At 41.2% G+C, this 16,525-nt stretch overlaps 2 protein-coding genes across 7 annotated transcripts in view; both read left to right on the plus strand.

Moving 5' to 3' along the window:
- LOC113545682 (zinc finger protein 135) overlaps nt 1–7,073 on the plus strand; it is a 22,707-nt gene extending 15,634 nt beyond the window's left edge. For all 5 annotated transcript variants that reach the window (XM_053240719.1, XM_053240722.1, XM_053240721.1 and 2 more), the window contains 5 exons: nt 2,114–2,165; nt 2,256–2,313; nt 2,583–2,631; nt 4,264–4,450; nt 4,767–7,073. In XM_053240719.1, coding sequence (XP_053096694.1) covers nt 2,114–2,165; nt 2,256–2,313; nt 2,583–2,631; nt 4,264–4,450; nt 4,767–6,416 — 1,996 coding nt within the window. In that variant the 3' untranslated portion in view covers nt 6,417–7,073. The remainder of the gene's footprint in view (nt 1–2,113; nt 2,166–2,255; nt 2,314–2,582; nt 2,632–4,263; nt 4,451–4,766) is intronic.
- Nucleotides 7,074–7,224: 151 nt separating this feature from the next.
- Nucleotides 7,225–16,525, plus strand: part of si:ch73-181d5.4 (death-inducer obliterator 1) — a 32,978-nt gene continuing 23,677 nt past the window's right edge. The window contains exons 1-4 of one of the 2 annotated variants that reach the window (XM_026944990.3): nt 7,225–9,244; nt 10,500–11,232; nt 15,406–15,718; nt 16,192–16,482. In XM_026944990.3, coding sequence (XP_026800791.3) covers nt 10,505–11,232; nt 15,406–15,718; nt 16,192–16,482 — 1,332 coding nt within the window. In that variant the 5' untranslated portion in view covers nt 7,225–9,244; nt 10,500–10,504. The remainder of the gene's footprint in view (nt 9,245–10,499; nt 11,233–15,405; nt 15,719–16,191; nt 16,483–16,525) is intronic. The other variant, XM_026944991.3, reaches the window with a different exon arrangement.

Here is a 16,525-nt window from a genome sequence, read left to right on the forward strand (position 1 = left end):
AGATGATGTGAAACGGAAATTCGAAAGCATTGTGCTTCCACAGCGAGACATATTGAGGTAAGTGAGGTATGTTTTGTGGGCGGGGCTTTAGCTTTATTCTTTAGGATTTGATTGGTTTAGGAAATGTTGGTGTTACAAAACAAACTTAGAGTCAGTTTTATTCTTTGATGAATATTTGTCTCGGGAACGAGGCTGTATTTATTTAAGCCAGGAATCGAGATATGCTGCGTTCATGAGAACCAGGAATTCTGAATTTTCCAACTCGGGACTTTCTACTTCCCATGTTAGAGAGTTCACGTAAACGCCATCATCTAAAGTCAGAAATAAAGGTTCGTTAAAGTGGGTGTGTCATCTCTTCATCTAAAAACTGTCTTCTCTTGCTGTCTACAAAAACTGGAATTAAAGAGTTGATTGGTTTGATGATTCACTGTTAGTAGCAATAGAAAAGACATAAAAAGAGCAAAAATCTTGCAGAAAGCAAATGAACAATTTAATGATTAAAGTCTCATGCAGTATTTTGTGAATTGAAATGTTAACAGAAACTCAAAAGACCTGAACTTAAAATCCTTAAATCACGCTGTTATTTCTTGTTCTTACTTTGCACTCTGAGCGCCGCCATGTTGAAGTGACGTAACTGAGTCGCAGCTAGGAAAAGTCGAAAAACGTTACAAGTTGGAGAGACGTTTAAACGGATGTTTCCTTTCCCAATCTTTCCGAAGTTCTCAGTTCCCTCTTCGTCTTGAATGCAGCATTAGTGACTGATTAGATCTCCCGGAGCATCTTTACCTGTTTTTTTTGCTGATTGGTTATTATTGTTTTTATTCCAATGTGATGTAATTAAAAGTCAGAGATTGTTTAAAGGCGAGGAAAAAACGTTTTTTGTGGAAGATTATTTTGGAAGTTTAGAAAGTTCACGAGTTTATTCTCTGTAATTATGATCTCAAGATCAAAAGCTTTCATGAGATAATAAGTTATTTTTGTCATGATGATGAAATGCATGATTAAGCAAATACTTCAATTGTTGCGTATAAAACGAATAAAATATAATCAATAAAATGTGTGTGTCAGTGTGTAATGTAATGAAAATGTTAATGTCATTATACAAAAATGTTACTGTTAATGTTAAAGCAATGTGAATAGCAGGAGGTACATCATATCAGATAAATGACACTTACTTAATCGTGTAATGCAGATTATTTAAATATATTATTCTACGTTATCTAGTTATATATCAATCTATACGTGTTATGTGAGGGGTCCGAGAGGATCAGTAAGAATATGCGAGGGATCCACGGCGCTACGGTTTTCCGTCTATCAGTCTTATAAATATCGTGGCTCACTTTATGAGTTGGAAAGTAAAACTCGAACACCTCTTGGTAGCTGAAGCAAAGAAATAAAACGATTTGCTACAACAGGAAGTTTAAGTTGTTGATGCTCCTGTAACTGAAAATTATTTAAATTAATGCATTATTTTTGTATAACTGCACGATCTGGAGTGTTTTATTCCACTTATACCACAGCGATTTACCAAACGTTACAATGTTTAATTCATTAGCGAATGACACATCTCACATTTTAACAGTTTATAGCTAGATTTAATCGTGTGGAACGTCCGAGAAACAAGTGAGTTCCTGTTTTCACTTACGTTATAGCTGTTTCCCTCACCAGCCTCCCTCTTTCTGTCTCTGACACTGGAGACTCCTTCCATAAATGATAAATAAATGTCTCCTAACAAAAACGTCGCCACATCAACGATTATACATTTTACTTTGTTTAAAAAAAAAAACACATTTTTAAATCTATTTATTATTAGTTTTAGATTATGTGGAGTGTCTCCCGTACAAGTCCCTGTAAATGACCTGTTACTATAGAAACGATAACGTATTAGAACGAGCGCATTAATATAAACGTAGCGTTTGTGTTACAACCGGGACTACTGTCCAATTCGTGCAGTTATACAGAGATAATGCACACCTTCTGACTAATCAGATTCGAGAATTCAACCTCGCTGTGGTATTAATATATAATATTGCACTAATAGATTGAGATAAAGTGGTACTAATTTGTGTAGCAAGTTCGATTCTTTGAAATTGTTTATCGTTTTTGTGTAAAGTGGGAGCTGTGTCTCAGAAGACGACCCGTCAGCGCCGGTGGAGATTGAGCTCGTAAGTGCTGGCACGTTCAGAAAAATTGGAATTGTACGTTTTCATTTATTTTCAGGGCGTCATTGTCATTTTACGGTTTCAACTTCACAGGAATTAACAAGCAGCATGATGGATAAACCATCGGTGGGTTCACAGGGATGTGGAAAAGGTCAGAAGCCATTTTGTTCTCAGAACACAACCTTCACATGAATTCACTCTCAGTAAAGCTTGATGAGACGGGAAATCAGTGATAAGAAATCGCTTAAATATAAATTCAATCCTTTTATATTCCTTTTCTGAAAGAATGTGTGGATTGAATATAGTGAAGTTATTAATAACCGTAGTAGTTTAATTAATTTTTATTCTGGACTCATTTTTCTGTGTTAAATAAATGTGTTTCTCAGTGTTTAAGTGATGTCTGGCTTTTTTATTTTCCAGATCTGAGGTCGTCCGCTTTAGATGAGGACGGATACAGCAGCTTACCTGAGTATGTGTCTTTGCTTTATACGTATATATTTTTTACTAGTGGTGCAACGGATCATTAAACTCACGGTTCGGATCATATTACAGATTTTGAGTCACAGATCGGATCATTTTTTGGATCGGAAAGAAATAAAAAAAAATGTTGCTTTTCATTATTACTGAAAGCTTGTTTTACGTACTTCTATACCACAGCAAAAACTACTAGCTTAACTAATAAAGTCAGTAATAAAACAAGAACAATTACACAATTACAGACATAGATGAATAACGAAGTTACAGATAAAGTCAGTATTTAACAGTAACAGTAGTGTTCAGGTGCAGAAATGTAATAATGAAGTGTAAAATAGCACAATAGTGCTCACTGCATAAGTTACGTACAGATTAATCTTTGTTAAAGCTGTGGTGTTGTTTGATTAGCAGACAGAAGCAAATTATTTATAGGCTGCTGGCTCTTTAATACCAAATGCACGGACCTGGTACTGACACACATCCTGTTTCTTTCTCAGCTGTTTATGTTTTCAGTTAACCGACTGTGTTTACCAGAAAACTTGCCAAATACACGGGTATTTTAACATAACTTTGTGTGTATGTGTCCGTTCAAGCGCAAAGAGGCATGAAAAGAGGAATCGATTCGGTGTTCACGCGCTGTCTGAATCGCGCCTCTCTCTTTCTGCGTGTGCGCGAGAAAACAGCGCGCGAGTCTCGATTCGAGTTCTCTTCCGCGTGAATGGTTTAAAATTGCTTGAATGTGTAAATTGGCAAGACAAAACACCAGCAAATGATAAACTTTCGCTCTAAGATGGTTAAACTTAACAGTTAATCCGCGAATCACATGCGTGCCGAACCGTGGGGCCTGGTCCGTACGGAACACGGATCATCTATGAGCTGTTGCACCCTTAATTTTTACACATATAAGGAACAAAACACTCTGTGTTGTGCTGTTATAGGAAAATAATCAAAGACAGAGTGGTGTGATGATACAGAGTTACTTTCACCACCCTCAGGTTGATTATTCTGTGTTTTATTCTTCTTATACCACAACAATTTGTCGACGATTACAATTTTATTCGTTAGTGGTTACATTTAATGTTGTGGAACGTCCAAGAAACAAATTAGTTCCTGTTCTTGCTTACGTTATAGCAACTATAATCAGTCGTTTCATCACCAGCCTCTCTTTTTTTTTTTTTTCCTCTTTCTCGAAGTTAAGAAGGCAAAAAACGAAGCTTGACATTTGAGACTCCTTCCATAAAATGTTAAATAAATGCCTCCTTACGAAAAACTTCCATCTCACCATCTAACCATCTCAGCGATTACGCACCTTCTTTAAATATGTTAATGTGCCATGTCCCTGTGAACTATCTGTTACTATGGAAACGATAATGTATCACAACAAACGTATTTTAAATGTATATTTATTATTATAAACTTGCACTACTATCAGAGCTGCTGTTATGGAAAAATAATCAACACCTTCTGACCAATCAGAATCCAGAATTCAACAGCACTGTGGTATAAACGTTTATTAAAGTACGGAGTTGCAAGTTTATTAGCTACATCCGCCTTGTAGCTGCGTTTACTGGCTATTTTTTCAGGTCCAGATCAAATTAAATCGCAGCTTATGTTTTATATATTCTAGGAGCAGTTACGCGATCTTGAGCAAGGAGGTGTTGGTGCTTCTGATGTTCCGCTGTTTGGAGTGCTCCAGCGAGTGCCGCATTCGAGGAATAGGCAAAGGAGGGAGTCTGTCTCTCGGACAAGAATGTCTGTCCTGCTCTAACTACAGACTGTGGACCTCTAGACAAGCCGAGAAGCCGAAAGAGAAGGTGTGCATCCTAGAGCATGAGAAAATTCGGTGATGCCTGCTGGGTTTTGTAGTGGATTTATTGACAGATTGGCAAAGCAAGCTATCTGCTAGCTATATACAGTCATGAGAGGCACAATCAATCTCTACTACTTTCTTCCAAGCTTTGTTTTTCTTTGTAATATTTCTATACTTGTTTAATGAGTGCTTGTATATGAGGGCATAAGATAAAACCATGTTTTTTCCTTTAATTTGTCACCCGTCTGTATATATTTATTAATGGAATGGGTTTGAAATCTGCCTGACGCTACGTTTTTTTTTATTCTCTTCGCCCCCAGGTGGCTGATGTGCCTGTAATCACGCCGTATGAAGACGTGTCCACTCAGGAGTCTGACAACTCTTCAGTATCCGCAACTCTGCACTCAGGACCCAGTTTGGTCGAGTGTAAAAATGCTGCCGCGCAAGAGGAGACCGACGCCGAGGCTATTTCAAGCGTTATAGTGAAAGAGGAACCGGAAGACTGCGACGAGGTGGTGAAGGTGGAGCAGCCGAGCCTCCTCATGGAGACACATGAGGATTATGCTTCCGCTGCTACAGGAGAGGATGGAGATGGGAATCGCGATGAAGTTGTGACTGTTAAAAACGAGATAGATGAGCTGGCTCACCTCGAGGCTCTTGCTTTTCAGACCGAGCAGCAAACGCTGCTGATCGACGAGACGGGTCGAGTGAGACGCGCCGAGCTACCGAGAGACGACGACGACGACGATGATGACGATGACGATGACGAAGAGGATTTAGAAGAGAATTCGGAAGCTGACGAGGATTCAAGCTCGTTTGATCCGTCGGAGGATTTGGGCGAGGAATCTTCTGATTTGGATAACGGCAGAAAGCTCATGGTGCTGAAACCGTTTCAGAACACCATCAAACCGATTATTTGGTGTACAGACTGTACAGACGTAGCCAAGATGATCTGTACGATTCGGAGGCACAAAAGGATCTACGGTTGCGCAGAGTGCGGCGTCGGTGACCCCGCGTATGAAAACAGCACTTTTAAAGACTTCTCTGTTCATTTCAGCGACATAACAAGTTTTCATAAACATGCCATGAAGGAGCACGGTGCAAAAGAAATCCCTCCCGAAAACAGAGTGTGTGAGGATTGCCATAAAACCATCAGGATGCCGACAAACCCTAACAAAAAGCCGCGAGAACACGTGTGCGAGTACAAGATCAAGCCGTTTGCGTGTCACTTGTGTCGCAAGCGCTTTTTTACAGAAACCGGCCAAAAAGTGCACTACCGTCGACTTCACGGAGACTACACGCATTTTTGTAAATACTGCATGACGCCATTTGACACGAAAGAGTCCAAGCTGAAGCACGAGACGACTCACAGCGAAGAGCCGCTGCCTTACATCTGTCCGGACTGCCCGGAGAAGTTCCAAGACTTCGTCGCGCGCAATCAACACCTACGGAGCCACCGAGGAGAAAAGAAACACATCTGCGACAAGTGCCACCGGAGATTCGGCGATCTCGCCAGCTACGACAGACACATGCGGATACACTCGGGAGAGAAACCGTACACGTGCAACGTCTGCGAACGTTCCTTCACGCAGGCCGGACACCTCAAGTCGCACATGCGCCTGCACACGGGCGAGAGGCCGTTCATGTGCGAGCAGTGCGGGAAGTGTTTCAATCACAACGTCAGCCTCAAGAACCACCTGCAGAAGCATCACTGCGGCGACGGCACTCCGGCGGAAGAGGACCAGCAGACGGCCGACCCCTCCAGTACGGCGAAACGGGCTAGAAAGCGAGCGAGGAAAAGCTCCGCTTCGTACGCCGAGGACGTCAAGGAGGACAGAGGGTTGGAATGTCGCTCTGAGAGCGAGACGTCCGATTCTGATGAAGAGTGGACGAAAAGAGGAAGGAAGAAGAAAGCTAGGAGGAAGAGACGAGGGGAAAAAAACGCAGATGATGACGAGCGTGGCGAATGAGCATCACAGACTGCAGTATTTATTCTTTTCACAACAATTCCTAAGTTCACCCTTATCGCAATAAAGCTGCTGTCCGTGAGGATGAAGGCTGAAGCGGCGGTCACACTAGATGCAAAAGAACCCTTTCATTCAAGATTCAAGAAAAGTGTTTGCTTCTGGTACTGGTTAATTTTCATATCCACCTCCTCATATTTCATTCTGCATCAAATTTATGTAGATGAAGTTTAATTTAATAATTTAATAGAAAACAAGCACGGGGGTGGAGTCTCAACATGTAACAACTCTAGGTGTATTATTATTATTGCTAAAACTAAACTTTTTTGGCTTCTCAGTCAACGTAATATCTGTCATGTTTAACGTTATCTGTTCACTGAAACACTACTTTCCCCTCCAGAAACACGTCACACCAAAAACCACACCATTTTTGCTCCACCATGGCGAAGAAGAGCGACGTGACCGCTGCTTAACGCATGCTTCCTCTGTCTATACACCGAAACCATGGACAGCTGTGCCACTCGGGTGTTTCTTGGTACCTCACATTCCTGTCTCGTTATTCTATAAAAGACTCGCAGTACTGAAGGTGAAAGAAGACATGGATGAGCTGTTGCTTTGTACAGTTACACAATAAAACTGCTGGATATAACAATTTGTATTTGAGCTTTAAGTGTTTTAAAGGCTTTTTTTATTTATAAACTCACACTTTAAGCTACTGTCTGTAAAATCATTGGGGTAGCAAAATAACTTTGGGATTTAGTTTAGTTGCAATTGCTACTGTTGAATTTGACTCAATCTGGCAACCCTTGTGCTATGTACTGTTGATTATTACAGCAGTAGTGATGCATTACTATTTCTAACATTCTCATCATAATTTTTTTCCTTCAGACTCATTTTTAATTATTAATTGTCCTGTCTATGATATTTAGATTAATCTTATTTATCTTTTTTAATGAAAACAAGGATCATCTAAACCAAATTAACATCTCTTGAACCAAATTAACACAGGAATAATTCACACAGTTACAGTAAATAGCTTTCGATTCACTGTATATGCTCACTACACAGGATATGTAATACAATGTGTTATACACTATATGGCCAAAAGTTTGTGCACCCCTGATCATCACACTCGTATGTGCTTGTTGAACATCTCATTCAGATTTATCCCCCTGTGTTTGCTGTTATAATAAGCTCCACTCTTCTGGGAAGCTTTCCACTAGATTTTGGAGTGTGGCTGTGGGGATTTGTGTTCATTCAGCCACAAGAGCATTAGTGAGATCAGGCGCTGATGTTGGGATGTCGAGGAGGTCTGGGGTTCAGTCGGTGTTCCAGTTCATCCCAAAGGTGTTCAGTGGGGTTGAGGTCAGGGCTCTGTGCAGGACACTCGAGTTCTTCCACTCCAACCTTCACACACCATGAGTATACTATAGACGGCTGTGATTTCACACTCTGATCCAACGAAATGTATATTTGCAACTTTCCCTGTTATGATAAAGAGATTATTGAGCCCAGTTGTTTACTTACTTTAACATTGTAATCCACACATAACACATTAATAACACATATAATCATATAAATAATCTCTAATGGTTACACAGGTAGAGTTTAGTACAATTTGAAGGATTTCCACCCTGTACACAAAGCCTCAAAACTGATGGCGATTCAAGTAGAGTTAGTTTGCTAACTAGAGTTAGTGTTAGCAAGTGCACTCGGACATTCGGCTGCTTGAAAGCCAAGTTACGACTATAAACACGCAATTTCTCCACATTAACCATTTATGATGATGTGAAGGAGTGGTGGGAGGCGTGTCTACAAAATGACTGACAAGAGGCCAATTCAAATACAAACATACATTATGGGCCAGAAAGGCAGGTATCCAAAATGTTTTTATTTGAGCTACATAATACACTTGTTCTGAGACAATGCCTAAAACTATTATTTTTTTAGCATTTCTACATAATTTTACACTTTATTTGTACTAGGAAGAAATGAAAACTATTGCCTATTGCACCTTTAATTTATAGTCCTACTGTTAGATGCTGTAAGTTATAACAGGTGCTTTAGTGTAGCATGATCATCTGAGGCATTAGAACAGTTACAGGCAGTAAATAGGCTATGTTTAAGGTTTTTATTAAGGTTTATTTTCTGTAGGAATAAACATTTTACACAGCCTTCTGTTAAAACAACATTTCTGAACAGTTTTATGTTATTAATTTAGCTGACAATGTTTGCTAACATTCTCTTCCAGTGAGGAGGAGGAGCTGTTCTGGATTGGTGATAAAATGTATTCGTTTAATCAATAAATCTTTGCAAAGGCACTAAAAAATTCAAAGACATGTATGTAGTTGATTATATTTAAAATATATTTCGCTACTGATGAATTGAGCGATATTTAAATTAACTCGTTAGCCAGGTTCATAATGAGCGCTGTAAAGACTCTTGTGTTATACACAGTGGTTGCTACGGTGATCTGAAGGAAGGACTTGTGATTCGGCCAATCAGAGGGCTTCATTTGCGAACTATTAGCCAATCCTATTGCGTTCTGGGGTAGGAGGCGGGATTTGCTGTGGTACTGAAGGGGAATTGTGAAAGCTCGCACGCCACGCCCCTTTCATGACGGACAAAATGGACGCGCTGCGAGTTTGTTGGTGCGCGCGCGTGGAAGTTCGGCAGCGCCGTTTGCGTGAGTTTAAAACGTCGGTGTAAATTTCCTAATAAAAAGTCGTCGGTGTTTGTAAATACGACGTTCTGAACGTCAAAAAATAAAGCTGGGACGCCTGTAGATGCCGTTTTCCTGCGGTTTGGACACCTGGCCGAGCAGCTTGCAAATGGTAATCCTTATTAGAATCGGATAATCTAAATATTAGCATGTTAGCATCAGTGTGTTCACGTGCAGGACGCGAGAACACGGTAACGCTGTAGTTAATAATTATTAGAATAATTCATAAACCCGTAATTATGAAATTGACGCGCATAACGAATTGGTTAGCTCGTTAGCTGTTAGCTAGCTGGTGCAAATCCGGTGTGTAAAGCGAATGTAAACATTAGACGACAGCTAGTAAGTTATGGTTTGTTTTGTTTCTTAGCTTGGGTTGTTCATTACAGAGCTGCTGTAGGTGTTTATTTCTATAAAATATAATGTTATACACTGGTTTAGCATTGTGTCAAATTTTAGTGTAGGTTTTGAGGAACGGTAGACCACGCCCCCTTTATTGTAACTGACAGAGACCACGCCTCCATCACTGTGACCGACAGAGGCCACGCCTCCTTTACTGTATGGAAGTTTATGAAATTATCCTTTTGTTCCTTGCTCCTTTATGGTTACTGACAGAGGCCACGCCTCCTTTACCAGGACAGAAACTGTAAGCCACGCCCCTTTTACTGTAACTGACACAGAAGCCACGCCTCCTTTACTGTAACTGGCACAGAGGCCACACTTCCTTTACTGTAACTGACACAGAGGCCACGCCTCCTTTACTGTAACTGACGCAGAGGCCACGCCTCCTTTACTGTAACTGACACAGAGGCCACGCCTCCTTTACTGTAACTGACACAGAGGCCACGCCTCCTTTACTGTATGGCATTTTATGAAATTATCCTTTTGTTCCTTGCTCCTTTATGGTTACTGACACAGAGGCCACGCCTCCTTTACTGTGACTGGCACAGAGGCTACGCCTCCTTTATGGTTACTGACAGAGGCCACGCCTCCTTTACCAGGACAGAAACTGTAAGCCACTCCTCCTTTACTGTAACTGACACAGAGGCTACGCCTCCTTTATGGTTACTGACAGAGGCCACGCCTCCTTTACCAGGACAGAAACTGTAAGCCACTCCTCCTTTACTGTAACTGACACGGAAGCCACGCCTCCTTTACAGTAACTGACACGGAAGCCACGCCTCCTTTACTGTGACTGACACTGAGGCCCCGCCTTCTTTACTGTAACTGACACAGAGGCCACGCCTCCTTTACTGTGACTGACACAGAGGCCACGCCTCCTTTACTGTGACTGACACAGAGGCCACGCCTCCTTTACTGTATGGAATTTTATGAAATTATCCTTTTTTTTTTCCTTGTCATCTGTGCAGTAGAGATGGAGAAGCAGCACACGGATGATTCCTCCTCCAAAGAGGCCACTAAAACCTGGGGCTTCCGCAGGAGCACTATAGCCCGACGGGAATTCATCGAAGAAATCGGAAACCTGGACCTCATTACGCTGATGCCGCGTCGGAACACGCGCCAGCCGAGGGGCAGAGGGAGAGGACGAGGTCGGGGCAAGCAGCCTAGCGAAACTACATCAGATGCCCCAAAAAGAGCACGAGGAGGCAGGAGAGCTGTCCAGCCAAACCTAGAACCAGATCCAGAACCACAGCCTGGTTCGGATGATCTAATAACTGCGTCTCGTGAGCTGGACTTACCACAGAAGACCGCATCGGACACAGAGGCGTCGGATCAAGCCGAAGACAGCGACGAGCTCACGCTCCGAGAGCTTCAAGAGCGAGCCAGGAAGCGACAAAAATCAGAGGAGAACACCAAAGGAGGTGCAGGGACTGCAGATCCGAGCGCCGAGACTGTAAACGAAGATGACGAAGCGTCACGTGATCATCTGCAATCAGACGAAAATGTCTCGTCACTCTCTGATCGAATGACCACCAGCTCAGAGGTGATAACCGAAAGCCGTAAATCAGCTCGAGGTGTTCAGCTGGAGGAAGAGGAGGAAGAGGAAGAGCAAAACGAGGCTGATGAGTCTTCAGGTGGTGATGAAGAATACAGCGACCCCAACGCCATCTACTGTATTTGTCAACAGAAGCACAATAATAGGCAAGTACCACATAAAGGCAATTTTATTTCCTTGTATGCTTATACGTAGTTGAGTTTTTATTTTTGACGACGTATACCGCAAAAAAAAAAATCACTCAGAATCTGTTCGGATTTGATTAACTTTGGAGCGGAAATGTGATCTGCGGCAATTTATGGCACTTTCACGTCATAATCGCGTCGACGTAATTTCATGCCGCTGGTCCTAAATCCGAATTCCAGGATGAGCGGTGTTCAGGAGAGTGACGAGTAACGTTAAAATCCTCTGATTACTCGTATTGGTCCGATATTGTGGCCCGTAAATCTAGTGCAAGTTGTCGTGCTAATGAACAGACCAACAAGATCTGGACGTCTTTCACAATTAACGATCGAAACAATCAGACTGCAATATGTGCTCGGTGAAAATATCATGAAGAGGAACTATAGCAGCGCACGCAAAAGCAGTCGCAAGCCTGAAGCGGCGACGTGAACGTCTAGAGAAGCGGTCGTGTGCGAGAGCACTTCATTTCTGCGAGCACTGAGCACTGAGACGTGTCCTTTTCTTTCGCCAGGGTTCCCTGATTTCTTAAAGCTAAGTAGGTTAGTTCATTTCAGCAACATTAATGGATTTGTATCAGCGAATACCAAAGAACATGGAAAAGGAAAAAAAAAAAAAGTACTGAATGGTATTAAAGCTAGTTTTAACAACTTAATGAACAAAAAATCAGATTTTAACAGTAAGGCTACGTCCACGTTAATCCAGATAAATTTGAAAATCTTTTTCTGTACGTTTTGGCCTTCCGTCCACACTGAGACTGCGTTTTTGTCCGGCGAACGCGGACCTTTTCGAAAAAACACTCTCCCGTGTGGATAAATTTTAAAAATTTCACGTTGTAGTGTGGACTGAGAAAACGGAGATATTCAAAAACAATGATGTATTTTTAGTCATGTGACCCATTCAAGTCAAAACAAACAACTTTATAGTCTTGGATTACCCGCAGCAACAACTCCATCTCTTCGTCTGTACATAAAAAAAAAAACCTCGGTGCTTTTCCTCGACATCGCGGCATCAATTCAAAGAGACGGAAAGTAAATAAACGCCTGACGGAAATGACGCAGGACAAAGCATCTCACGTCTTTGTGCACGTGCAGTACAGGGATGTGAGCGTTTTCAGATGTTTCAGTGTGGACGAATTTATGGAAAATGTTTGAAAACGATTACAAAGGAGCAATTAGTCTCTCCTGTTTTTTTTTTTCTTTTTTTTTTTCCTTCAGTCGTCCAACAACCAGAGAAAGAAAAACTGGTTCGTATATTTCTCTGTAGTGGAAAGCACATCGACGTATGCAAATCTTTTCCGACTACCGAGGACGTCGTCTGGCTGTTTATTAATTAAACATATTAATCAGCTTGAACAAATGCTATTTTCCAGAATCAAGTACATCGAGGGAAACGATGGAAATGGCACAATGCTGCACGAAAACGTTTCTATAACGCTAATGCTAGCATAACACACATTTAAACTCTTCACGAAGACGCTAAGCCGACTCAAATCTTGAACGCTACAGCTTCTCCTCGAGATGTTAGTCAAAGAGTTTGTCTTTTTGTCGAGGGTTCAGACAGGATGCTTTATTATGCGAGACATTATCAGGAGAGGATAGAGATTAGAGTTACATAGTCAGCCTCAAAGGGATTTAATAATCACTCTTTATAGAAAGATATTAGCACAACATGAAATCTTTAAATGGATATAAATGGATAAATTTCTAAATTCAGTGACTTCTGTCCAGTCAGCTTAGTCCACCATCTGATTTTTCATTGAACAGAATTGCCTTCTTTAGAGAGCGACTCTGTAATGCATTATATTACTATATATATATATCTATTTTATTATATATAATATATATATTGCTGTTATCATTACTGATAATTACAAACAAAAAAACCCTACAAAAACATGAACTTTAGAAGAACGTTGTTAAATCCAGGAGCACAGAAACACTGCTCAGAAATATGACCTACCCCTGGCAGCTTTTAAGATCAGGACAAATTTGTGTTTAGATGAGCTCGATAGCATCGCGAACTTCATTTGGTTGGTAAATGGAAAGAGATTTGACTATTCTTTTTTTTAAATGTGAGGTTGTGTGCTTAGAATCGAGGTGCTGATGGTCTGAAAATGAGTTTTCGTTCAACAGCTGCCAGTCCAGGAGGATAAAGGTTATAACGTGCTTGTAGGAGATGCTTCCTTCTCTAATCTTCTCTAAAAAAGGGCAATTTATGTTCTGATGAACTCCGTGCAATGGACCGCAGTGTCTTACGCAGTTGCTCCACTTGTAAGACATTAACTAACCTGAGACAGAACACACATGAACACATACTTTAAGATGTTTTCATATCACCGTTGCATAATTTTAACCAGCGCATCGTTTACGTGTAATCCTATGGGAAGAGGATGCTTTCTGCCCACCTTATTACACCTCATAGTACTAGGGAAAAAAAAAAGAAAAAAAAAGAAAGCAGCTTTATCGAATTTAAAAGCTCTGCCACTAGACTTGTGTGATATAAAGATATCATCGTCCCTGCGCTATATTACGCCCCCATGATATCCGCTGACCTTTATTCAGATTGTATATTTTATTACCTGTCCTGCTAACCTTTACGCATTTTAGTTTGTTCATCCCAAATAAAACAAGAGATGAGCCACATGCTAATCTGAAATGATTTGCGTAAGTGTCTTTAACGTCTCCGGTATTAACCGACACTACCTGAAAGCCCCGCCCCCTTTACCTCAGACTTGCACACACCTCGCCTGCGTCCTGCCACAATCAATGGAGAATGTTTTGAGTTCATTACTGTGAAATAAACTCCATCAGTGTATGTTTGGCTTAGCTAAAATTACACAGTATACATATTATGCAAATATACATATTTAATGAGCCTGGTTCCTCTCAAGGTTTCTTCCTTATATAGTCTCAGGGAGTTTTTCCTCACCACCATCGCCTCTGGCTCGCTCATTAGAGATAAATTCACGTGTTTACAATATATTTTTTGTGAATCCATTCATTTCTGTAACGCTGCTTTGTGACAATGTCCATAATTAAAAGCGCTATACAAATAAAATTGAGTTGAATTGAATTTAATGCCAGTTAAATATATTTATTAGAGATGCTGCTGAAAAACTTCGATGAGAAAAAAGAAGGAAGATTTCGACTCATAGATTAAAAGTGTCGAATCTATCACTTTACAAATAATCGTAATAATTGTGGTGATAATTAGAAAACGATTAAAAACGCTGGTGCTCTCTTGATCTCTACTACACTGGTCACTGCAGATTCTCAAAAACTTTGAGCTTCGTAAACAGTGAAACTGTCGGCCGTGTGGACGTTAGACAGCTGATTCGTAAAAGGATTATATCAAAAATGTACAGGGATTTCTTTTACTGAACATCACCTAGAATCCCACCGTCCTCTTGAGGTTTCTTTGATTACCGGAGCTCCTGAACAGATATGGTGGAGATGCCTTTTTGTCATTTTCCTGATATTTTAACGTGGAAAATCATGAGCAGGGAAAAATCAGTATCACACAAGCCTAGCTGTCGGCTTTTATGTCATTACACAGTTACCTATAAAGGTGAAAAAAGTATGAATTTCAGAAGTTTTAACACTCCAGCAATTGGGTCACAAGTTGGCAGCCAAGTGAAGAATAACAAACCTGCAGGACAAAGCACCAGTGAAAAATGGGAGAATATGAGGAGATTTATGGCTTGCTGAATAGAAAATAGTTCGTTGCCAATATTTCAGTGTTGCGATGTTGTACTATATGTGTATTTTGGAACGTTCACCGGTATGTGAACTCATTTTATAATGGTGGCTGCATTAGAGTCAAATCACAATCAGCTCAAACTCTGTTGATTTTCTGCCTCTTAAGCTCCAGAGAAGACAAACAACCTCCTCATCACCGGAGTCCAGAGCTACACCAATATTTATTTAATCTGCTTTAGTGATGACGGTAAATCGAATCTATAGCGCACGCTACGATAGTAAGTTAGTTTTAAAGCAGTCACCGTGGTTGCTCTGAGGATGTCTGTGGATCCAATACCAGACAGTATTCATGGCTCGGATATTGATATTTAACAAAAGTGATTTTGAAGTTCGCGTATGCAGCACACTTTAAACACAGTGTGAACCTTCTCTCCACAGGTTCATGATCTGTTGTGACCGATGTCACGAATGGTTCCACGGTGACTGTGTAGGCATCAGCCAGGCCCGTGGTCGTCTCCTGGAGAAAAACGGAGAGGATTACATCTGTCCATCTTGCTCTCCGTGCCAAAGTCCCATCGACGTCCTGAAGCAGCAGCCTGCGCTCTCTAAAGCGGCTCTGAGCTCCTCGTCCGAGAGCCTGTTCACCTCCTCGGCCGGAGAAGAAAGACCCAGTGAGGACGAGGGCATTAAAGGGAAGATCAGGAAGTCGAGCACTCGCAGCACAAAGAGGAGAATCAAGATCTTCCAACCGGTAACATGGCTTTGTTTTGCTGAAATGAATAAAGCGGGACAGACAGCTCCAGATGAAAGCGACAGTCCTTCCTGATCTCTCATCTTTTTTCCTTTATAACGTTACCCTTGGTGTTCGTACCTTGCGTCTTTTTTTTTTTATTGTTGTTGTTGAAGCTTAGTTTAAAAATTAGAATTAATCAACAAACTAACTGCCCTGTTTATGTCTCTTTTTGTTAAATAACATACCCAAGTTATTGATTTCAGTTTATTAATGCGTTGTTACATGGACATGAAACTTTCTTTCCCCCCCAAAGTAAAATAGATCGGCCTTCAAATCATCAAAACTCAGATTTAGGAGGATTTTTGACTATTTTGATAATCAGCCTATAAACAAATTTTTTTTTAAAAAGCATTTTATTCTCTTTCATTTTGTCTTGTTGTTTTTGACCCTGTTCTGTGGTTCTGTGATCTGAGCTCTGAGTGTTATCTCAGGTGGAGGTCGTCGAAGCCACGTCGGAGCCCAAAGAGCAAGCCGTGGTGAGGGAGCAGGCTTTGGCTGAGGAGATGGTGAAAGATCAGGAGGACGTGGTGGAGAAGGTGAAGGAGAAGGCTGCTGTTCCTAAGTGTATCGGTCCAGGCTGTAGTAACGATGCTTTGCCTGAATCGGTATACTGCGGCCATCAGTGCATCATCCGCCATGCAGCCGTGGCCATGCACGGTCTCTCAGAGCCCAAAGCGCAGCCTGAGATAAAAAACAAACCTGCACCTAAACCCACGCTTAAGGTAAATCATCAGCACTGATACCTCTGTCTCTACCTGCTATACA

The sequence above is a fragment of the Pangasianodon hypophthalmus genome, chromosome 16 (genome assembly GCF_027358585.1).
Source record: "Pangasianodon hypophthalmus isolate fPanHyp1 chromosome 16, fPanHyp1.pri, whole genome shotgun sequence".
Classification (NCBI taxonomy): domain Eukaryota; kingdom Metazoa; phylum Chordata; class Actinopteri; order Siluriformes; family Pangasiidae; genus Pangasianodon; species Pangasianodon hypophthalmus.